This window comes from Sparus aurata, chromosome 5 (genome assembly GCF_900880675.1).
Source record: "Sparus aurata chromosome 5, fSpaAur1.1, whole genome shotgun sequence".
NCBI classification, from domain to species: domain Eukaryota; kingdom Metazoa; phylum Chordata; class Actinopteri; order Spariformes; family Sparidae; genus Sparus; species Sparus aurata.
Window position 1 is genome coordinate 14480074 of NC_044191.1, and position 23310 is coordinate 14503383.

The 23310-nt window shown below is 41.0% G+C and overlaps 1 protein-coding gene and 1 non-coding gene across 3 annotated transcripts; both read left to right on the forward strand.

Moving 5' to 3' along the window:
* Positions 1 to 13: 13 nt before the first annotated feature.
* trnag-ccc (transfer RNA glycine (anticodon CCC)) lies at positions 14 to 84 on the forward strand. Its single transcript has one exon. It is a non-coding gene; the product is annotated as a tRNA-Gly (tRNA).
* A 334-nt stretch (positions 85 to 418) lies between these two features.
* On the forward strand, positions 419 to 10247 carry LOC115581832 (nucleolysin TIA-1). Of its 2 annotated transcripts, none has more exons than XM_030417280.1 (12): positions 419 to 689; positions 1465 to 1561; positions 1798 to 1896; positions 2770 to 2824; positions 3112 to 3199; positions 3479 to 3554; positions 3756 to 3864; positions 3958 to 4053; positions 5616 to 5700; positions 6082 to 6220; positions 7151 to 7299; positions 9780 to 10247. In XM_030417280.1, the coding sequence occupies exons 1-12, from the start codon at positions 664 to 666 to the stop codon at positions 9916 to 9918; spliced, it is 1158 nt and encodes a 385-aa protein (XP_030273140.1). In that variant the 5' UTR covers positions 419 to 663; the 3' UTR covers positions 9919 to 10247. The 2 variants fall into 2 exon arrangements, with proteins under 2 accessions (XP_030273140.1, XP_030273139.1); XM_030417279.1 differs by having other exon boundaries at positions 427 to 689; positions 7148 to 7299.
* The last annotated feature ends 13063 nt before the right edge of the window (positions 10248 to 23310 follow it).

The window sequence follows — 23310 nt, forward strand, 5'->3', positions numbered from 1 at the left end:
CACATCTACAACGGCGCCGCTGGTGTAGTGGTATCATGCAAGATTCCCATTCTTGCGACCCGGGTTCGATTCCCGGGCGGCGCACGTATTTTTCTTAACGCTTAAACTAAAATGCTCATGAAAAAGGTGTAATACTACACCAATTGATGGGCCTGAACGAATATAAACGGTGAGGTTTTAATTAACCAAATGTGTTTCAGGTTGCCTTCCAGCTCTTAGCTGGGTAATATTAATTTCCCAGATGTGTCCAGCTGTAATTTCCTCTAACGTCTACACTCTTTTGTCGATAAAGCTAGGACCACGTTGATGGAAAATCTTATTGTGCACGGTTATCAAAAGCAACAAAACTCTGTGTTTTTAGCTCAAGCCTTACAGATGTGGATGCACATCTCTGTGTGGGAGAAAGAGCGCTTGATTTTGGCTTCATTTCAGCGCGCAGGTTGACGCTGCTGACGCCGCTCCTCCGCCATCTTCAACTTCCTATTGTTTGCATCAGACTGAGGCTGTCTGCGGTGTGTGTGTGTGTGTGAGCAGAGTCGGCCACCGATTTATCATTAAATTGTAGATATAGCCTTTACGTTCGTGGTCGCCCAAGTTCAGCATAAACCATTTGTATGACCTTGGATTAAAGACCTCTCAGGACGCGACCACTAAACCTTTACGATGGAGGACGATCAACCCAGAACCTTGTGAGTAACAGCGGCCCTGTCTATGTCCTGGATAGGGAAGGCTCCGTGTAACTACGGCGCGTCCGAAATGTTTCCACGTTGTTGTTTCAATTAAATACTGTAAAACCTTGCGATTTAGCTACAAAATGGCATTTTGTTTGCGCTATCACTTCATTGCAACAATGGGGACGTTTACAACTGTAATAAGACCGATCGTATCATCGAGATGAGCGTGAAGTTGTTTGATTTAGACGTATAAATAGACGGAACCGTAACTCGCCTGAAAATGAAACTGCAGGGCTTGCTAATGCTAACGTTAGCTAAAGATGCAAACGCAGCTAGCCAGTCCCCTCTTTCAAAATGCACACGTTTCAATAAACGATAGCTGTAGTCACGAAATAGTCGCCTTTTATTAAAAATTGACAGGCGTGAGCTATTCCATTACGGGAGGAATGTAATTTTTTAGAAAGTACCGTTGTTGCCAACACACTTGGCTAGCATGAGGCCCTTTCTAACCGGCTAGCGTAATCTTTAGCTAACTTAGCTGGCAGACAAGCCACGTCAACGCTCGGGAAGACGGCCCGGGACAGCTACAGCATGGGAATGACCATACCCGAGTTCTTTGTTCCAAATTAAGACTTTCTTTTATAGTATGTAGTCCACTATCGTTGGCGTTTTTTATGTAAATATAAGGAATTGTTGTGGGTTCTAGCTAGCCCGGTTAACTAGCCTTTGTTTGCATGCTACTTCCTGTTTGACAAAGACTCAATTCCCCCATCCCTCTCCTTGTTTGCAGGTATGTGGGGAATCTGTCCAGGGATGTCACCGAGCCCCTTATTCTGCAGGTCTTCACACAGATAGGACCCTGCAAGAGCTGTAAAATGATAGTTGATGTGAGTGTCATCCTCTCTGGTGTATGTTATTTCACTGTAGGCATTCAACACTCACCCTGAAAGGTAGTGTTCCTCTACATATGTGCTTGGTGTTGATTTTCCTCTCCGAGTCTATTATATCAGGCCTAACAAACTACAGTCAGCCCCGAAACTACAGTAGGTGGCTCATGTCATGTGCAGTGACTAAATTGTCACCTTTGCTGTGGACTTGATATCAGTCTTGTTTCCGTTGACAGACGGCTGGAAATGATCCGTACTGCTTTGTGGAGTTCTATGACCACAGGCATGCTGCTGCCTCATTGGCAGCCATGAATGGAAGGAAAATAATGGGTAAGGTAAGCTATCGTGTCTACAGGGTGAGTGGGGACAGGTGGTCTTCAGGTATGGGGAATTGAGGATCTGTGCCTTCCTATAAAAACCACAACAGAAAAGGTCATTGCTAGCATTTATGACATTATTTAGATAAGTCTTTGTATCTGAGTCACAGTCTTAATCTGCATTTGTACATTCATGAATAGAAGTACAATTCAGGGGTCAACTGAAGAAGCTAGTGCTGGCCTGTCAATTAATCTTTCACGACCATGTAAGCTGCATAAGAAAGATAGCACAACAAAGTCTGGGAGAAGCTTGACACAAAGATTTTAAGGTTACCTAGGACAACAGAGCGTGAACAATTTAATCTACAACTTTTAAAAGACCCCAGGGCCTTGTAAAAGAATATTAAAATGGTGCTGGATGGAATAATAATGAGTTGAGGGTCTGTATTCAGTGCTAGAACAGAACCGGAAATTCACACGATTGTGGCGCTGAACCCAGCAGCCACATTAGGTAGTTCACTTATATCTGCATCTGTTATTATTGGCTTATGACTCCCTTTCTAACATTTCAACATGGCATTGATTCCCACATAAGTATATATGGTCATACGCTAAGCCTTTTGCTAAGAAATTCCTACATCCAGTTTTACAGGCCAGCTGCAGTGTGTTTTCTGTTAAGTTTAGATCTTAAGATTGCAGCAAGATTAATACGTATACTAATACGAGGGCACCAAATCAGATACATTTTTACGTCTCTTTTTAAAGTCGATTTATCTCTTTAAGTAGGCAGACCTTAAATCAAACCCCCTTATAGTGGAGATCACCAGTTTTTGCTGTAAATGATGTAAACATACCCCACCTGCCTTGTTCTTTCTCTGTCCCTCTGTGCAGGAGGTCAAAGTCAACTGGGCCACGACGCCAACCAGCCAGAAAAAAGACACAAGTAGTGAGTACAAGTGCTCTTCAATGGGGATATTTGATGACATTAATACATGGGAAAAGCCTGTTTCACGTGAAAGTGTTAAAATGTGTGATTGGTACTGTAGTAATTTAACTTGTCTGGAATGTGGTTTTACAGAGATGGCTGTCCTTTATCTCCTTCCTCTTTTAACAGACTGCGATTAAAATCAGCAATTCTTGGCTGAATATCGCAATCACGGAAGACGTATAATAGCTTTAAATACAATATGTATTGTAACATATGGTATGTCTGAACTCTGTTCCCCCCCATAGATCATTTTCATGTCTTCGTTGGAGACCTAAGCCCAGAAATAACTACAGAAGACGTCAAAGCTGCCTTCGGTCCGTTTGGCAGGATATCGTAAGTATTAAGCTTTACTGACAAAGATGACAAAGACTGATTAAGATTAGATGGGAAATTAATGGGGAAGCGTACTAAAAAACCTACAAGGAAACAAATTGTGCATGTCTTGTGTAGGTGAATAAATGGTGAGTTTGCCCTTTGGAATAAGATGTATCATTTCAATTTGAGAGTTACTGAAGAAGACTGAACTGTTACTCTTTCACGCTTTTAGTGCTGTCAAGCATTGCGTTTTGCTGCATGTTTTTAATATGCTCCTATTGGTCTGTTTGTCCACAGAGATGCTCGTGTTGTGAAGGATATGGCTACAGGGAAATCTAAAGGCTATGGCTTTGTGTCTTTCTTCAACAAATGGGTTTGTACAGAGCCAAGTTAACTGACCAAATTATTACACTTACCTCTGTCTTTATGTAAAACATTAAGGATGTCTTTGAAGCTGCATCAGACATTTTCACACACATTACTGTGTTCTGTGTTTCTAAAGATATGTATTTTAGATTTTTACGTCATTAGACTCCAGCTTGAAGGAATAACACAAATTTTCTCTTTGTTCCAGGATGCAGAGAATGCCATTCAGCAGATGGGGGGTCAGTGGTTAGGAGGCAGACAGATTCGAACTAACTGGGCCACAAGAAAGCCTCCTGCTCCAAAGACCACCTATGAAAGTGAGTTGTGATAAATGTATATGTTTTTCTTGTTTACACAGGATGTTGGATTCATGTATTAACAGTCACAATGTCTCTGTCTTCTCCTGGCAGATAACTCCAAGCACCTATCCTTTGATGAAGTAGTGAATCAGTCCAGCCCCAGTAACTGCACTGTGTATTGTGGCGGAGTCAGCACAGGACTGACAGGTACGGAAATATCATTGCTACCATCAGTATTAGGGATCGACTGATGGCGCTTTTTCAGGGCTGATACCGATTATTAGAAATGAAGGAGTCTGAAGACAACATTTTGAACCAATATTAATTTCCAGTAAAAATGTGAAATGTGTGGAGAGAGTTAACCCTTATTATTTGACAATTCCAAGATCTAAGGGCTGTAGTCTTTCCCCATGGACTTTATAGCAAGTTTAGTGCTTCAACTTTTACAAATGTTTGTACACATGTTTAGTTATAATAATGCTCCAAAATGAAGTGCAGGAGCATATTTTTTAGTTGGAAAATGTTACATTTTCTTGGAAGAAGCCCCAAGCTTCCTGCCAAGGAAGTCTTCAGCAGATGTAGGGCAAACACAACTACACTATATCCTTCTCAGCTTGTCAAACTAACAAAGCAGTGTGATCAAAAAATAGCGACCCAGAGTATTCCAAGTGTGGTTGTCTTTGTCAGAGATGCTGTATTTTTGAGAGAGTTAAAGGGCTGCTTCATTATGAACTTGACTGGTTCATCTCAGTAAAAGAATATGTGTCCCAAACTGTTAGCATGTTTCTTCTTAGAGGTTTTGAATGACAGAGTTCTGTGGTACGTAGACATAAATGATGTCATGCTGTGGACAGGATTAATTCAACAGTGGTTTTGTCTCTTCAGGGGAATTATTGGTATAATTAAAAGATTAAGGGACCATCCACATGGAAACGCTTTTGTGTATAAACGTTTTGGCCGTTCGTCCAAATGGATCCTGTAAATGCACTTTTTTTGAAACCTGGTGTCAGGGTGGAAAGATTTGAAAACGCTGTCCTTGCCTTCTTGTGTGGACAGCGAATCTGCATACTTTGCGTATCGATAATGCCATCACTCCACCCCTTGACCTCTAGACTTAGACCTCTTAACCCTGCGACGTCTCATAACAACAACAACAATGGCAGACTATATGCTTGTGTTCGTGCTGCAGAAGATATTGAGCCTATTGTGGTTACTAGGGCAAAATATTTTGTTCTCTGCCACTATGCTGAACAAAAAAGGATTATAGACAACCACATACGCCACATCATTTGGGTTTGGTTTCTCCTTCTACTGTCTGTTCGTATACAGCCCACAAGCTTTATGTGCATGCTCCGTCTCTTCTTCTACGTTTTTGTTGAATTTCAAGCGCCACCTAAAGGCCTGGAATATGAACTAAAGCGTGTTGAGTCATTTACAATCGGTGCATTTTGACGCAAATATTCTTGAAACGATGCCAAGGAAGACGGGGGGGATCGTTTTGTTACGTGTGGACATGGCCTAAGTAAAGTCTGTGCTATCTATTTATTATTCATTACAACATTTTAGCTCAGGTTATTATGCTCAGAGAGGACATCCTAAAGCCCTGTGGTGTTAACGGCAAAATTGTGACCAGCCTATGAATTGAAATGTACAACCAACTAGACACTCGTACCTGAATGTGTTAGAATGCAAGTCTCTGATGCAGCAAATGTTTTTTATGAGCCCACATAGAAACACTATCTGATGTTCCCTTTCTGTTTGGCTTTCAGAGCAACTGATGAGACAGACCTTCTCTCCCTTTGGACAAATCATGGAAATCAGAGTTTTCCCGGACAAAGGCTATTCATTTGTGAGGTGTGTGGGGAGTTTCATATTTTTCTTTTCTTGAGAACAAGGTCAAAGTAGGACGAACTAGTTCCTGATCCTGATCTATTCCAGGCAAGGAATGAACAGTTTGGTTTAGGGAGAGTTTACCAAAAGGAAGGAGAGACAATCTGCAATGCTCTCAACAGTGAGGACCTTGCTGGAGAAACACTACCTTGTTTAATTGTAATGCCTGTTGGATACTTGCATTGTAGAATTAATTGTTCTGTATGTTTGAGTTTTGTCCTTGTAATAAACAGTCATTGTTTGTCATCAGAACAGATCTCCAGCACCGTTGTGGAAACCACTGCTGAGTAAATACGAATGAAATGAGGTTCAGCATGTCCTTAGTCTCGCTCTGTTTTTGTCCAGGTTTAACTCCCATGAGTCAGCAGCCCATGCCATTGTGTCAGTGAATGGCACCTCAATAGAGGGCCACATAGTCAAATGCTACTGGGGTAAAGAGACCCCGGACATGATGAACCCGATGCAGCAGATGCCTATGCCCCAGGTAAGGAAGCCATAAACTGTACATGCTGTATAAAGCAAATGCCCACTGGTTGATGTCCTCTTTGAAGTCTATGGGACACAATAAACAAGCTAGTGCTGCTTTCTATCATCTCACTTATGCCATCAATTTGAAACCCCTTCATTTGATTTAATTGCATGTGAGTGTTATATTAAACAGCCAGTGGTTATTCAAGTGCATTGCAATGATGACACTGATCTGGGAGAAAATGGTGCATGAATTTTGAGCATAAAGTTCCAGATGAAAAAGTAATAAAAATAAACATATTTCACTATTTCATTGTGGCTGTAAAAGCTGTGCTCTTCCCACCGACATACTCGGGGGTGGGTGGGGGGGGAATTGAAGCATTTGTTTTGTCATCACATGATGACCTAATATTTATCCAGTCAGTTATCCATCTAGAAGTTTTGCAAGTTCCTAGAGGGAAAACAAAGCCATTAACATTCCCTGTATGGATACATATTTGAGTGACAGCTGAAATATTTATATATCTAAATTTATGTAAGAAAGGAGTACTGGTTAACTCTGAAGAAAACACAGTTTTCTTTTCTTGGCCTATAATTTTGAGTTTCCTGGTAGTGGAAGAAGTGTTTAATGTCTTCCATGGAAGAACTGCTGCCTTATATCGTACTGAAGTCACACTAGTTGGGGCTCCACTGATTCGGTTTTTCCAGGGCCAGTCCAGATTATTAGAAATCTAGGAGTCTGAAAACCGATATTTGGGACTGTTGATCATGTCAAACAACCAGTGATTAAACAAACAGAAATACAGTTTACTGAAGCAATGTTCTTAAGTACAGTTCTGAGTTACTTTAATTGAGTATTTGGATTTTCTGCTACTTTACCACTGATAATCGGCCAGGCCCACAATTGGTCCACTGCTAATGCTGGTTGTACTCTGCCCTACAGCAGAACAAGATGAGCTTCCCTGCAGCTCAGCCCTATGGCCAGTGGGGCCAATGGTACGGCAACGGGCCCCAGATCAGCCAGTACGTCCCCAATGGGTGGCAGGTCCCCACCTACAATGTCTACGGCCAGGCTTGGAACCAGCAGGGCTTCAAGTAAGTAGCACGGTGTGCACAGGGCTCCCCTTCACCGCCTCCTCTCCAGCACCACCAGAGTACCCCTTCAAGACCGGGGCAGCAAGAGCCAGCTCTGGCCACAGGAGGGGGCCATGACCTCCCTCCTCCAACCCCACATCCCCCCTCCTCCCCACGCCAGCCCCTCACCTTGCTCATCTTAAGAGGATTGAGAAATAAGCACACAGACATATACATATACAGAACAATCTGAACTTTAATTTTGTCGTTAAACATGCCTCAGTGTGTCATCACTGCCCACTGTGCATAGCACATCCTAATAACTTAAGGGTTTTGTTCCAAAATGTTTTTGTCACTTGATTTATAGGTTCAAAACTGTAGTCTGTTTCCTCAGTGATTGTAAGAAAACTGCCCTAAACTAGCTAAAAGCTTATTTCTTTGAATTTCAATACATTAAAAGAGAATTGACTAAAATGACTGAACTAGACAGATACATGCTAAAAGCTCAGAACAAAGATTTCACTCATTGTCCGAACCTGGGGGATAGATTTTGAACAATTAATTTTCCTCTTTGTAAGATTACCTGCTGTGTTTAAGGACTGTGTTCTTCAAGGCTGTTCAGTTGTTTTGTATGTCTTCATTCATGTCATAGCTTTTTACATTATTTTCCTTTTTGATTTCTTTGATCTATTTTTACATATACTTTGAGGATTTGATCTGTATCTAAATGTCAGTAGGACATGTTAAATATCATTTGTAGGTTGTTATCAAATTTTGTTTTAATTTAGACAGCCTATGTGCAGTGACGTTTTGTGCATCCAAGAAAAATAAAGGAGAGGCCATATGTTGTTGACAGTCTAAAATTCTTGGTGACCAGCTGTGTGAATAGGCTCTGTACAAAGGTGTGACGTAACGAAAGCAGCGATAGTGTGTTTGATTGTGGAATGTACAGTGAATGCACAATTCCTGTGACAGAGGCTCGGCCTCTCTTGACTTGAATTTTGAAGATGAAACTTAATCCTGTATAAGCTGTCATATCTCCACACTGAACATAGAATTTTGTTGTATCACATGAATGATACAAGACCTAAAATACATCATGTGAATTAGGAGAGATTTTAATTATTTCTTTGTTATGCTTTGTGGCCAAATGTAGAAGTGTTGCAAGAGGAACTAGAAGAGTGCACTCAGTAAAGTGCACATTTCCATCCGGCAGTGATGCACCGATTGCAGTTATATAAGAATATCAGATGGGCCAGGTCTAATAATAATGTAATATTCTGATAAACTGCAGATATACTAATGTTATTAATGAGGAAAATAATATTTACATTAGCTGCAACAATTCCCCCTGCAGCAGGAACAATGAATGTGTCACCCCATTAAGAGAGACACTGTGCATTTATGCACAAGACACTGTAGCTTTACTTCATTGATTATTTGAATCTCCCAACATGCCGATAGGATCGGTCAGTATTAAATGTTAATCCAGTCCAGGTTCTTACAGTGACATTGTTTGGAGGCTAAAGTTAAAATGTTTTCCTCTGGAGAGTTTCCTCTCTCCTGTCGAGTTTATAACTACAACTTTAAATTTTTACTGCTTAAATGTGCCACAATATTTGCTGCAGTAAACATGGCTGTTCGCATGGAAATGTGAAATTAACGACAGCAGCCTCTCTGTTCATGATCTATGTGTGAGTGTTAAAGAAAACACTCGCACACAATGGAGAATCACCCGTGGAGCTCATGTTTCTCGACATGAATTTAAAAAAACGATATCGCCTACGGGGACCGGTAGAACTGCAGTGAAATAACATGTAGGTGTGGGTCTCAAAATCAAAGAAATAATTAGTTTAGGTGGGTGGCGGGGGGGATGGTTTATGCATACATGGGGATTCAGATGACGTCAGAGCCGAGGAGTGAGAAGTTAGCAGTCAATAAAACAGGTTTTTTGAATATTGTGAATCGCTGCAATCATTAGAGCTCCTTGAGCCATACAGTCATACAAGTGCACAAAATATTTTGGTTTGATTGTCAGGTAGAATGCGAGATTAGCTGCGGACAGATGCACACATGACCAGATACGATCATGAAGATAATCTACATTCTTGTATACAGTGTGGCAGATGGGAGGGGGGGGTGTAGAAAGGACTATTTAGCTCGCCGCGCTTAGCCTGTATGCTCTTTTTCTGCTTGTCCACCCATGTTTAATCAAATTACACTTACCTTTGAACCTTTCAAAGAGCCTCCACTTTCTGTTTTTTTTTTTTTTTGCTAGCTTGATTTTTGCCCAGCCTGCCTCACCCTCACATCTTCTGATAACTCTGTTTGCCTTCTTGTTCTCATTCCAGCCTGTCCAGATTCTAGTAGCTCTAATATAAACCGTCCCTTTTGCTCTCTTTCGCCTTGTCTCTTCTAACCTGCTGGCATTTTGTCTTTCTGTCTCTCCCTCTCTGTCTCTCTCTCTCTCTCCCTCTCTCTCTTTACCTCGTTTTTTGCAGTCACTTACCGGCCAGTGCTGGGTGGACTGGCATGAGCGCCATCAGTAACGGTGGGGTTATGGAGCCTACACAGGGATTGAATGGGAGTATGCTAGCCAACCAGCCCGGTATGGGAGCCACAGGATACCCCACACACTGATAAGTGGGCAGGGTGGGAGATTTGTCAACCATCAGCCTCTTATTGGCTGTAAGGTGCCCTGCAGGGCTGTGTAACACCGCCTCCATTTGTGGCAGGACTAAGACTTTTACTGGGATGTGGAACCTAATGGGAAGGTTGACGTCTAGGAGATGTAAATGGGATTTCATTGGGGGGGGGGGGGGTTGAGGTAACGGGAGCCAGGGTGGAGTGATTTGACCCACACAGGTATTTACACCCTTTGTGGTAGGCAAGACTGGCCATGAACCAGGGCTCTTACCATTTTTAAGTTAACTGTAAATGAGTATAAAACTGTAAAGGAGAACATTTTGGATTTTTTTTTTTTTTTGGGCGGGGGGGGGGGGGGGGGGGGGGTTTACAAATTGCTTCCATTTTCACATCTTTCCTCTCGCACAGCCACCGAGAGGTTTGTCATTTTTTTTAAAGAAACTGTTTAAGTCTGAGTCGTGCTAAGTTATAAACATTAGTTATTATTTGAGGAATGGAAATCTGTTTAATTTGTTCTCATTTTCTCTTGGATTAAAATCAATTGCAGGGATTGTTGCCACTGCTGTTTCTCTGTAAGGGCAGATAAATATTGCACAGTTTTTCCTCTCTTGTACTTGGACAAATTTGAATACCAAGAGTGTTTTCTTTTCTTTTCTTTTTTTTTTTTTTTGCATTCCATTTCTCCTTCATATCTTTCGGACAGCCTCAAATTTTTTCGCCACATGTAAATAACCATTCATTCATTTGAAACGATGTAAGTAAAAAAAATGCTACTGTTAACTGTGGGTGCTTGCTTTCTTTTTTGTTTTGATAACTCGACAGTTAACTCCAACATTGTACGTAGCAGAGTGGCACTATCAAATGTGACGCTGGCACAGTGCAAACACATGATTCTTCCATGCAGGGATAAGAAGGCATTGCCATGCAGTGCATATTTAAAATTTAACACAATTTAAATGTTAAAGGGTGAACATGTTTGACACTTGTGATGGTTTTTAAATATCTATTGAAACGCCAGTATTTTATATCAAAAATCTGAGTGGATTCAACCTTTACACTTGCTCTTTTGCCAGAGAAATGGGGAGGCCTACATTGTAACTGTTGCCTTATAGAGCTGGTTTCTTTTACCTGACAAGATACTCTTTTTAATTAGGCAGTGCCTACAGACATTTTCAGACCCTTTTGTTTAGAAAGGTGTTAGCCCTAAGAACTGATGACTCTGCTACTGTAATCAATGTTTTCTTGCTTTGTCCAATTAAAATGCTAATGCACATAAACCATGCAGTGTTTGTTTTCCTTTTTTCTCATGAAGGGTTATTATAGGAGACATTTTTGCGCCTTTCATTGAGAGACTGATTTTGAAAACCTTTTTAAACTGAATGTTATTTCTTTAAAGGTGAAGGAGGGTGTTTAGAAACCACCATCAGAATCAGAAACCGATTTATTGCCATGACAGATTTTACACCAACAAGGAATTTGTCTTGGTCATTAAGGTGCACAATGTCTATTGCTCAGACTATAAACTCAAGTCCTGCATGATTGGACTTAAATACAGAGACACTAGTTTATACATCATGTAGAAAAATACAGGAATTTCAGGAGCTGGTTGACATTTTTCTGTTTTAGAAATAAGTTCATACCCTATAGTTTATGCACACCAGAGGGTACAAAAGGCTGAGATTAAGTGAGAAAAAATGGATGATTTAATCTGCCACAGCTCTAACATTTGTTGACGTTTACCCACCTCTCTTCTGAAATGAAATGTATTTACACCACTCTTTGATTAGGGATATTTTAGTGTTTCACTTGATTGTTTATTCTGTGACATCTCTGAATTTTTATTTAGTGTTTTATTTATATTTTTGGTTCCTACAATTATGTGAAACATTTAATTAGACTTTTATTGCATTTATTCACCCATATCCCAGTATCACTAAGTAATTTTTTCAGTAGTGTAAACTGAAATCACATTGTCTTCCTAAAAATGTCTTCCCCGGTGACCACGTCCAGCCTGGCTCTCCCCTGATGCAGCAGTTTGATGTCATGAGCACAGCATCCTGCACTTGTTCTCCCCCTTCTTTATGAAAATTGTTTGTTTGCAACCCAACCAGGATGAAACCAGCTGCTGAATCAGAATGTGTTAATGCTGCACTTGTTAGATCAATGAAGGTAATTTGTCTTCATATTATCGGTTCTACTTATCAACTAGAATTCCACTTAAAATGATAAATAGCCAATAACATACATTTCCCAATATTGGGCTTATAATGTATTGGTCTGACATGTATTGTGCATTCCTAGTGCATTTACATGCAGTAGTATCCGGGTTTTGAGTCTTGTTTTTGAGCATATCGGAGGTATGGTGTTTACATGGAACATGAAAAACACAGTTATTCATTTCCTTCCCTGATCATAGCAGTATCCAGGTTTTTGATCGATGTGTGTTGATACCTCACCATCTCATTTCTTTATGTTCCTGAACTAGGATAAGGTGTTTACATCCCTCAGTGTCCAGGTTTCTGTCAGACTACACTCGGCTGCATATTTAGTGAAGGCATTATCAAGGTTCCTGAAACCAGGATATGATGTTCACATACTTAAAACAGCCAGGGTGGCTTCAAAAAACCCAATCATAACCAAGGAACCTAAAAAAGAAGGACGGGTCATTATGTTGCTGAATCTCGCTTTGGGGCCAGACTGTGTTTACAGCTGCGTTGAAGTCAACGGCAAATGCATGGAGGAACACACTATAACCCTCCGGAAAATGAAAGAACACACTTCACAGAGCGGTTGACCACTGATTTTTCCCCCCAAATGATGAACAGAGCTGATTAAATTGTGATCAAACTAGGCACGTCCAACTGATTTTCTCTGATGAGACTGCAATGACACTGTGAACAGCAGCAAAAACAGGAGCCTCCCTGACACAAATTTGAGGAAAGGAACAACTTGTTGTTAAATAAATCAGTTGTTAACCTACTGTCTGGCGTGTGATCTTTCATTTTCTGCTGAGGGGTGGTCCTGTTGTTGTTCGTGCTGGCAAACTGGAGTATGTTACTGGGGAACCCAAAGGAACTGAGTCATCATTCATGTTACTAACTGTATTGTCACTGTGCTTTTCCTATTGTAACAAGTAATGTATCTCGTCTGTTATGGCAAAACGTCTGCTGTGAAAAAGTGTGTTAGGATAGCGCATCTGTGCCACCCGTGTGGAATGCAGAAATAATTAATGTTAGAAAATTACTAACAAGTCAAAATGTCTGTTTAAGTTTGTAAAAGCTTAAACTTTATCCAGACTCATCCCGCTTAAGGCAAATCATTGTTACCTGAATTTGACCATATTTATCACTCAAACGTTTTGTGTGGAATCTGCATGTTCTCCACGTGCCTGCATGGACCAAAGCTGGACCTAAATGTTTTACAGACTGAAACTGCTGCTTTCAACTCAACTTAACGGCCTTCACTGACCTTTACATGTGTCACTAAAGCAAAATTACAGTTATGAAAATATTGGGAAAGATGTGAAATAAAATGTAATACTGTGACTAACAATATAAGTTAATAGAATAAAATAGATAATGAATCACACACACACACACACACACACACACACACAGTTATCAGAAACAAGAGTTAAAAGGTCCTTAAATTCATTTAGAGAAAATTATAGTAATTCATTGACGTGAAAAATAAGAAATTTACTCTTACTCTTACTTTTACTTAAAGTAAAGTTAAAAGCATGTACTTTTTTACTCTTACTCGAGTAACATGTCGACTGAGCTACTTTTACTTGTAACGGAGTAAATTTTGACCAGTAGTATTTGTACTCTTACTCAAGTACTGGGGTCGAGTACTCTGTCCATTTCTGCCAATTGGAGCCTTGTAAATTTCACACAATCATGGGTGGTAAACAAACTTAGACTCGCTTGAACTCACTGTTGCCTAAATGTATTGACGCGGAGGTTTACACTGAAACCAAATGCACTAATTTTAGGGTAATTGTGATTGATTTTAAGCTTGGATCACTGAATCACAGTGGGCTGGGTTGTGATGTATTGTAATGTTTGTGCAATTGTGCAAAGCGCCAATTGTTGTACGCTTTTTACAGGACTTGTGGTTCCTGCAGGGCAGCCAACAATCTAAAGCGTAACCCGTCCTTCTTACTTCCCGGTACTGCAGAGATGACTTTAAAACATCCCTGCGTGGGTCTCATGTAGACTCTGTGATTGTGTATTTGTGCACTAGATGGCGCTCTCAGTCCATCTTTCCTGCACTGTGCTGTGGAGCAGGTGGCTGGCTTTGCTGCTCTGTAGCACAGTGACACTCAGACCATCAGTCAGTCTGTCAGCACGATTAATATATGTCTGTCACACTGAGGTGTGTTTGTGAACACACAGACGGTACTGTGTGCTCACAAACACACATCTGTCTCTCTGTGGACGTCAGTCTGTTAATTCACGCACAGAAAACTTTTAGTTTTAGTGTAAAATGCTGTGTCCTTTTCAAAACTGCCTCTCTTTAAAAAGTGTTTCAACATATACTTTATGAGTCACGGTATGTGTGGACTGTATGCGTGCGTCTCCTCAGTCTGAGTTATTGGGTCTGGGACAGCCACGCAGTCTGTCTGGGTGGAATAACAGGCAGCAAGAGCTGACAGGCTGATAAATGGTTTGTCTCTTCACAGCTGCTCAGCCAGGACCCGACTGGGCTTTAATGGACGGAGAGTCTGTTAGAGATGGAGAGAGAGAGAGAGAAAGAGAGAGAAAGAGAGAGAGATGTCAGGAGATGAGTTAGTGAGCAGATTACAGCTGAAATCAATCAAAGCAGCCACGCTTTCGCTTTCTCTCTTTGTCTGTCCTGCTTCCTTTCTCTCCTCTTTCTATCCTTCAGTTTTTAACCACAAACGACAAACATTCTCTGAATAAAATCTTTGTCACTGTTAAAAAGTCCAACCTCGTGTGGCAGAGACAATGTACTGTATAGGCTCAGTTAAACAAGTTTTGTCATTGTCGGTACTATTTTACAAATGACACCCTCCTCCACAACCGCCAAAGAGGTTGGGTCTAAATGTACTGTTCATTGTCACCTGGTTGGGTTTACATTGCTCTGTTCATTTAGTCTTTTATTTGTCTTTATTTTATTAATATTTCTTTATAGATCAGCCCAGGTACATCATGGTGTCTTTTTTATCTTCAGTTTTTGAAATGTTCTCTAACCCTTTGGCTTCTTCACTCTTGTAACATCTGTTCTGCCTCTGTTATCTGTTTTTAAAGGTGCAATATGTAGTTTTGGGGAAGAAATTTAAATTCGAAGAGAAAGCTCTTCATTGACTGCTTTTGTAAACTAAATAAACAAATTCGCCATTAAAACTGAATATACAAAAACATTTGCCACCTTTCTAGCTTCAAACAGTGTCCGGGGACTTTACTTTCATTCAGATTGAATTTCTTCTCTAAAACTTCATAGTGCCACTTCAAAAATGATAATAAATAGGAAAAAGGCAAATGTAATACCTACCTACACAGTGTTGAGTTCTACTCCATTTTTTCAGCACTTTACCCTGAAAATATTACTTTTGTAATGTCATGCCACCATCGAGCCTATTGTTTGTCTCATTCATTCCCTTTCATTTTCATTTGTCTACATTTAGTGTTTTTCTTGAATAAAGTATGCAATAAATGTATCGAAAATGTACCAAAGTTTTTAATTCTTCTATTTACTGGCCAAAATGTACAGTTGTGTATTGCAGTGCCAACATCAGGTGTCATTTATGTGATGTAAACCATTTTTCCCCTGAAAAGTGGTGATGTATTTTTTCCTTTCCTGTCCTGCAGTCATTGTTTATCCAGACCCTATATTCTACATTTTTTAGGTGTGAGCACAGACCAGTTTGAAACTGGAAGATGTGGTGTTTTCCACTTTAACGCGTTCTTCCTCTTAGGAAGTTAACAATAACTAAACTAGGGCTGTCACAATGTCACATTTTTATATTTCTATAACATATTTATCACAAATATATTACAAATGTGTCTTTTACTTTTTTATTGTGTGATTTGTCTCCTTATTTGGCAAAGGAATAACACTCAAAATACAAGTGTAGGCAGGCAGAGATCTATATTTGATTTTAAAATATTCAGAATACTGTCCATGCACAGTTGTTCTCTTCTATAGTAGCTTTGCTACAGTCTGGTACGACCAGGTATTGCTCTTTAATAGATAAACAGCAGAATGCTGTCAGAAATAGGGGTACAGTATGGGTCAATTTCTGTCCCCTAAGGTGCAATCTGACACTAATGTGCCCCCTTAGGTTAAATACTGGACCTCAAGGTAACTATATGCCCCTTTCGAGGGCTAAAAAGGTTTCAAAGGGTTCTCAAGCAGTAAAAGGTACAAATATGTAGCATTTTTTTCTTAACCTACCCTTTTCCAAAGGTCAGTTTTTATCTCCTTAAATTAAAGTATAAAATTGCCACCAGAGGTCCAATACTGGTGCAAACCACAAGGGTACAGATACTTTCCCAAAGTCAAGGGTACAACAGCTGTACCTCAGAGAGTAGTGCCCCTGTGATAAGCCTATTAACCCCTAAAGATACAAATATAAACCTTCTTTTCTGTCAGTGTGGCTACAACAAAAGTGACATGGTGTTACTTTACAATATTCACTGCATGATTTAAAACTACAGAGCTATGATCACATTTCAGGAGGAGGCAGGACAGGAGGAGAGCTCAGTTATTTCTTCCAAACGTTAGGGATTAAAACATGGATTTATCTTCACTCCTGTTTATCAACTTGACTGCAGCAGTGATCCGCGGAGCTGCCCTCCATTGTCGAGTATTATGCACTGGAATGTCAACACAAATGTTCACAGATGAGGTCATGTTTAGTTGACTTCACTGCCCTGGAAGTGACAATAGGCGACCAAATAGTACGCACCTAGCTCGAGTAAACTTGTGGACTTTGGGTTGGAACTTTGGTGGAAACATTTGGGGTAATTTTAGTACACAACTCAACATTTAAAACAAAGATCTAGTTGTTTTTAGTCATTTCAATGAAGTATACTTACGTATTGTATCTTTAAAAAAAGACCATCCTAAACATAATACGTGTAGGCATTTTCTCTCTATTGTTGAAACCAAATAGACTGCTGGGAGGTGGCGTTGCTGGCGTTGCTGACGTCACTAACGCATGTGTAGTCTTTATGATAATGAATTTTCACAGTCTTAAATTCCATTAGTTTTATGACAGACTTAGAATTTATTGACTTGGAAAATTATCTTTCAAATTGACATAATCGTCTGGGAGATTCATGGGACAATTCACACGAGATCCAAAAATTATTTGTCTCTCCCCATCGACCACTGTACAATATTTTTCCCAAATAAGGTCCAATGGTGGTCCAGCGGAAAGAGTCTGACTTCAGCACTCTATAGTGATAATGACAGGCAATAGTTATTTGAAGGTATATAACCTGCTTTGGTCGGACTATGTTCTATGACTGGACTAATCAAGTGCCTTAGTTAATGTCCTTCTGAGAGAAGCAGGACGGGCCCTTGTGCAGCTGTACTGCCTGTATTTCCACCGCTGGTGACGTCAGTGGTTGGAGGGAAGCTGCGGGATCTCAGTGTGTTTGTACTAGAGGTGGCTGACTGAGAAATGTAAAAAGAGTGCTGAGGCAGAAACAAAAGAGCTGAGGAAAATGTCGAGGGCTTGAGGGACACGAGGTGCCCTGTGAATTGTTTGAGTGAACAGCGTCCGTGTGTGTGTTTGTCTGTGTTTCCATGCAAGTGACAGCTTGCGGCAGTGGCTGACAGCAAATAAACATGTTCCAGTAATTAACCTTGACAGGCCCAATGTGGTGGCAACAGCAGAAACCTGCTAATGACACAATTAATCCATAATTAAGGCATTCTGTCACACCACACTTACACACATCCTCACTGAACATTGTGTGTGTGTGTGTGTGTGTGTGTGTGTGTGTGTTAGAGTGATTGGTAATGTGTCTGTGCAGGGAAATACAGTATGCACTTCAATGGGAGCATAAACATAAACACTGGGTGATATTTTCTTCAAAAAGCTCATTGCGAAGTTTTAATCTTCTTTGTGTTCCCTCCGTTTCTTTTCATTGTGCCTGTGTGTCACTAGAGAAGCACGGAGCAGAAACCCAAAGCAATTAAAAGCACCGGAATGTAATCAGTGGACAACAATTGTACAGTATAAATACGTGCTAATTGCTGTAGACAGCAGACCAGCACAAAGGCATTTCCCCTTTGAAGGCAGGGTTTGTGAGGACGATGAACTCTTTAAATGTGTGCAGTCGAACAGTGACCTTTCTTCGATGTTTTATTGAATCCGTTTGACTTTTTAAAATTATAAATTGCAGCCTGGATTGACACCAGCTGTGACACAACAACCAGGCAGGAGAGAGAAAGAACAGCGAGCAGTGAGGGTTTCTGAGTGGGTCCGTCCATCTCTCAGTAACTTCTAATACCACTTTTACTCCAAAACGAGCCTGTAGGCATTTGACCCCTTTCCCATCGCCAGGAGATGAGTTTGCCTTTGTTTTTATTTATTTTGTAAGATGATTTTTTTTTTCTGGAGATCCATTTTCTAAGTCCGATCTAATATATTTTCTCTTCCGTGTCAAGGACATACGATCTTGGTGGGTTTTTTCAAGCATGATTTTGTTTTATCATAAAAAATTGCATCATGAGAAATGTTTCTATCATGACTTTTTTTCACTTGGCTTCGTGCATGGGAAAATATTATGTAACCGTGAAGAATTTTGTTTTCACTCAGTTTCACACACACGGAGAGAATTATTTTTTCTGTCCTCCTCAAAATGTGTTTTTTTCTACCGATTTTTTTCTTTTTTTTGTTTTCACAGAAGAAAAACAAAAAATCAAGGAACTTAGAAAGATGATCATTGATGTATATTTTCCTCCAGATCGTTAAAAGATAAGTGATGAACACAGGAGAGAATGGTACAAAGCACCAGATTGTATACCTGATCAGACCACATCCAGATGACGTAAAACATATTTCAAAAAGTCTTAATCATTACAATTAAGGAGCTGGGGGCCCTCCTCCACCAGAGTTACCGAGACTTTGTTTCTTGCATTTTGGTAACTTTCAAATAATGAAAATAACAAAACATTAATAATGTTTCAGTGCTTCACAAAAAATAGAATTCTGTTCACCTCCTTGGTATTTTTGATGAAGTGATCCTCCTGATTAATAAAACTGGGCCAGAAGCTCGAAGGGAGGGAGCATTTATCACGACTGACTGGTATCCTGTTTTCATGAAATGCCAACATTGGCCCGACATTTGAGCTAACCATTATATCAGTCCAACTCCTCTGACACTATCCAAACTTTGCTGTGCCAAGTCCTGTGCAGAGCTCTGCTGCCTTGTTTATAACTCTGACAGCTTCATTATGTACTTTGTATAAAGCTTCAGCTGCAAGTCAAATTGCTGGCATGTGTAAATAGACTTGCAGGTGATTTTGTGGCTGTCAGGGCGTTCACTAGACAGTCGTGACTGATTTATAGGTAGCACGTCAAACAGCCTGAATAATCCAACAGGCAAATAAAGATGGCGCTGTGCTGTTTGGTACACTCCAGCTGCAACTGCTTCCAATATAAACACACACATGCGCACACACTGTTGTACAGAGGAACACAACAGCATGTACAGGTCAGGATAGTTGTGTGTTAAAAATCTGCTTATAATGTGTGTGCGTGTGTGTGTGTGGATAAAGTTTTACTGTATTTGTGTTTATGTCTGTGTTCACCCACTTGCTGGTGTTTGTGTGTCTGTCAGGGTGTGTCGGGCTCAGTGCTGACAGGTATGTGTCACCTCATCGTTCAGGCTGTCAGCGCTGCAGACGAGGAGGTGGAGACGAGACGCCGATGAAGGACACCGGTTGTCTGTCGCTCAGCCCGAGCCACTTCCTGTGAACGCACAGTTTAAGAGGGAGTCTTGGAGAAGTCCTATGTAGGACAAAGGCAGCCTGCGGCTAACTCCCCCCCATTACCACTGTCAGTAACGCTCCAAATGAAAAAAAAAAATCCCCCATCTGACTTGACTCATCGCTCATCACCAGCACAGAGAGAGTAAGAGAGAGCTCCATAGATCAAAGACTAGATGTCATATCCCCCTCCCCTTCCTTAAATTCATCCAAAAAGCCAAAGCGAGGGCTGTGTGTGTGTGAGTGTGTGCGTGTGTGCAGCTTGCCAAGCTCCTCGACTTGAAGCGTGTGTTTATGTACTTTGTCACTCAGGAAAATGAGATGTGTAAATCCAAATGTCAGCGAAGAAGAGGAGATTTCTGACAGCGCTGAGCATCATGTTCCCGATTTTTTTTTTCGCCTGCCTTTTCTCCTTCTTCTCCTCACTTTTGGCCCACTGGACGCACCGCTGACAGCTTCATGGCTGACAGAGAGAGGAGAGAAGATCTGAGCTCCAATAGAAAGAAAAAGGAAGTGGGAGGGGGGATGATGGGAGATGATGTTTCCTAAGTGCACACACACGGACACACAAACAGGGGCCATGTAACAGCCAAGGTCAGGGCTGCATGTCTGAATGTCTGCATTTGACAGTATATACTTACTTCTTATGGATGGTGTGTGAGTGTGTGTGTGTATGTGTGTGTGTGATGCTTTCAGAGAGCAAATTGAACCGAGGCCTCTGCAGTATTCGCTTGACACAGTAATGGAGGTTAGGATATGTATGTGGATTGTGTGTGTGTGTGTGTGTGTCTGTCGCCAGCGTTCAGTGGCTCTGCCATTCAGTGGTACATACACGGGGTTGACAGCTCCCGCTTAAATGTGTCACTCGACATTACCCATAAAGCACCACCAGAGAGACAGAGAGCGAGAGAGAGAGAGAGAGAGAGAGAGAGAGAGAGAGAGAGAGAGAGGGGACAAGGGGAAGGGTGGTTGGAGTGGAGGATGGGGTTGTAGATATGTGTGTATGTATGTGTGAAGGGCAGTGGATAGGAAAAAGAAATAAGACGATAGAGTGGGTATTATTCTGTTACTTTTACCTGCACGTTCTCGGCCATTAACCAAATGCAGCTGCTCAATTCTGGCTCTTGCACTTCACCGGTTCTCAAATTTAGGGCTAGGGGCACCCAAGGGCCCTCGACAGAGGTCCTGCTCCCCCCTTATGCAAAATGAGAAACAGCCACTTCTACGTTCCCTTTCTCAGAGAAAAACTCTGAGAATGCTGCCACTTAAGATTTAGCTGGAGAGCCACCTGTAAAGAGTTCAGACGTCAGACATGATTTAAACAGAAAGACTGTCTCTGCTGTATTGACAGTAATTCTAGACAAGCCACAGCGGCCATCTCAATAAATGAAATGGAGGCCTGTAGTTTAAAGACGCATTATATTCCATCGTAAAGATCAGTGCTCTTTCAAAATACATTGTAGTTCTCTATGTCAGTACTGGCATTATCACTAGAACTTCCTGTAACAAGAGGGTGTTGTTATTCTGGGCATCCAGTGTTGAAGAAGTTCAAGCATGCATACATCAACCTCATTGTTTGCTCAGACAAAATAAGGTGACTGTCACTTGGACTAGTCCCAACGATTGGACAGACACAAGACTCTCCTGGATTATAAATAAGTACAAAAGATGAAAAGATTGTCTGTGAACATACTAAAACACATAAGTGGAGTTATGTAGCTTATGCTGTTCAAATGAAGCCATGACTCCACAGATTTGGGAGACAAAACAACCTCTCCATAAACGATCGGCACAACACAGACTCTGCTGTCCACTGACATCTGAAGGGGAAGGGACATTCCTTTGAGGACATCAATGTAAACATCATAGCCAGAGAAAACAGATGGTTTGAAAGAGGAGTAAAAGAATCCATCTATGTCAAACTGGAACGAGCATCTTTGAACAGAGGAGGTGGCCTAAGACATAACTTATCACCCACCTGCAATGCAGTGCTGAGTTCCCTCCCGAGACAGCTTAACAACAATTCACACCTGGAGCCACCTAGCCCTAACGACCTACATGAACACCGTCTGAGCCGGTGACTCACGTGTGACCCTCGCGACTCCATTAAATCCCACATAGGTTTTAAATCGTGCATCTCCCCTCCAGTCAGTTAGAACTGAAGAAGTATCATGGACCAGAGGTGGAACGTCTTCGAGAAATGGAAACAAGTCCAGTTGCCTATAATATGGCACTTACAAAAAGCATTTAAGTAAGAAGCATCCAATCTGTGAGGTTCTGATGTATTCAACTGTGCAGAGCAAATGGGAGCTAAAGCTTTTAAGAAAAGTGATGATACATTTAGCATTTTCCTCAAAGTGGAAACAGACTTCTGTTCGGATTGGCCGTCAGTGAGGCAACACACATCCTGTCAGTGTCACACTACACAAAACCGCACCAGTGAAGAAGACTACTTGATAGTCAACATGGATGTACAGTATGTACTAATTTAAGACACTTGAAGACCTTTAAATAGTTTACATTCATATCCTGGGGCAAATTTGGATGAATTCAGCAACTATCACGTAATATTTTGGTCTCAACTCCAACAACAAAGAGATTCTTGACAGCTCTGATTTACACCTCTGATCTGTTTCCTTTGCTGAAGCTCTTGTGTATTGCAGTAAATCATCTGTCATACTAAAATGATGACAAAACATGATTTCTCTGAAACAGTGTTGAAATAATTGGGATGACCGTAACATGAACCTAAAGTACTGTTATGCTAAATAAAATACTACCTCTGTGTTGAGGAAGTTCAAGGATATCATTAAAGGATATTCTGAAACAGCAACTGACAGTCAGCATAAGTACTGCAGAGCAAATTTGTTTGAGAAGCTTTTTGTACATTTTTAGTATTCTTACACATCAAATCATTGATCGGTAGAATAGAGATCTCTCTCCTGCTCCGTTTACGCTTGTTATGGTAAACTGACACATACAGTGGGTTTTTGGCTGTATACAGTGGTCAGATCAAGCTGGATTATGAGAGTTAAGGGCCACATGTCAAAACATGTCTTTCAGTCGGCCCTGGGGCGCCATAACAACAGCCCCCATCCCTCGAAAATCCAACCACCACCATTCTCCTCATGTCACTCAGTCCCTATCCGAGGGCACAATCGACTCTCTCAGCTCTGTTTCCTGCCAATGTGCATACACGGCACGCACACATGCACGCACGCACGCACACACACAAACACACACACACACACACAGACAGACAGACAGCAAACGTAATATCAGTTACTGGCAGTGCCTCCATGACGTAACGTGGTGTGTGTTTGTTTGTGTCAGTCAACAAGAAGACAGCCACGATCTCACACTATAAATCAGTTAAGATAACTTTCATTGTCAGTGTACTGAAGTGTCTTGGAGACG

Coding starts and splice junctions, on each gene's coding strand:
- LOC115581832 (XM_030417279.1), top strand. CDS start 664: ATGGAGGACGATCAACCCAGAACCTT. Junction 690..1,464: donor GACGATCAACCCAGAACCTT/GTGAGTAACAGC, acceptor CCTTGTTTGCAG/GTATGTGGGGAATCTGTCCA. Junction 3,555..3,755: donor TGTCTTTCTTCAACAAATGG/GTTTGTACAGAG, acceptor TCTTTGTTCCAG/GATGCAGAGAATGCCATTCA.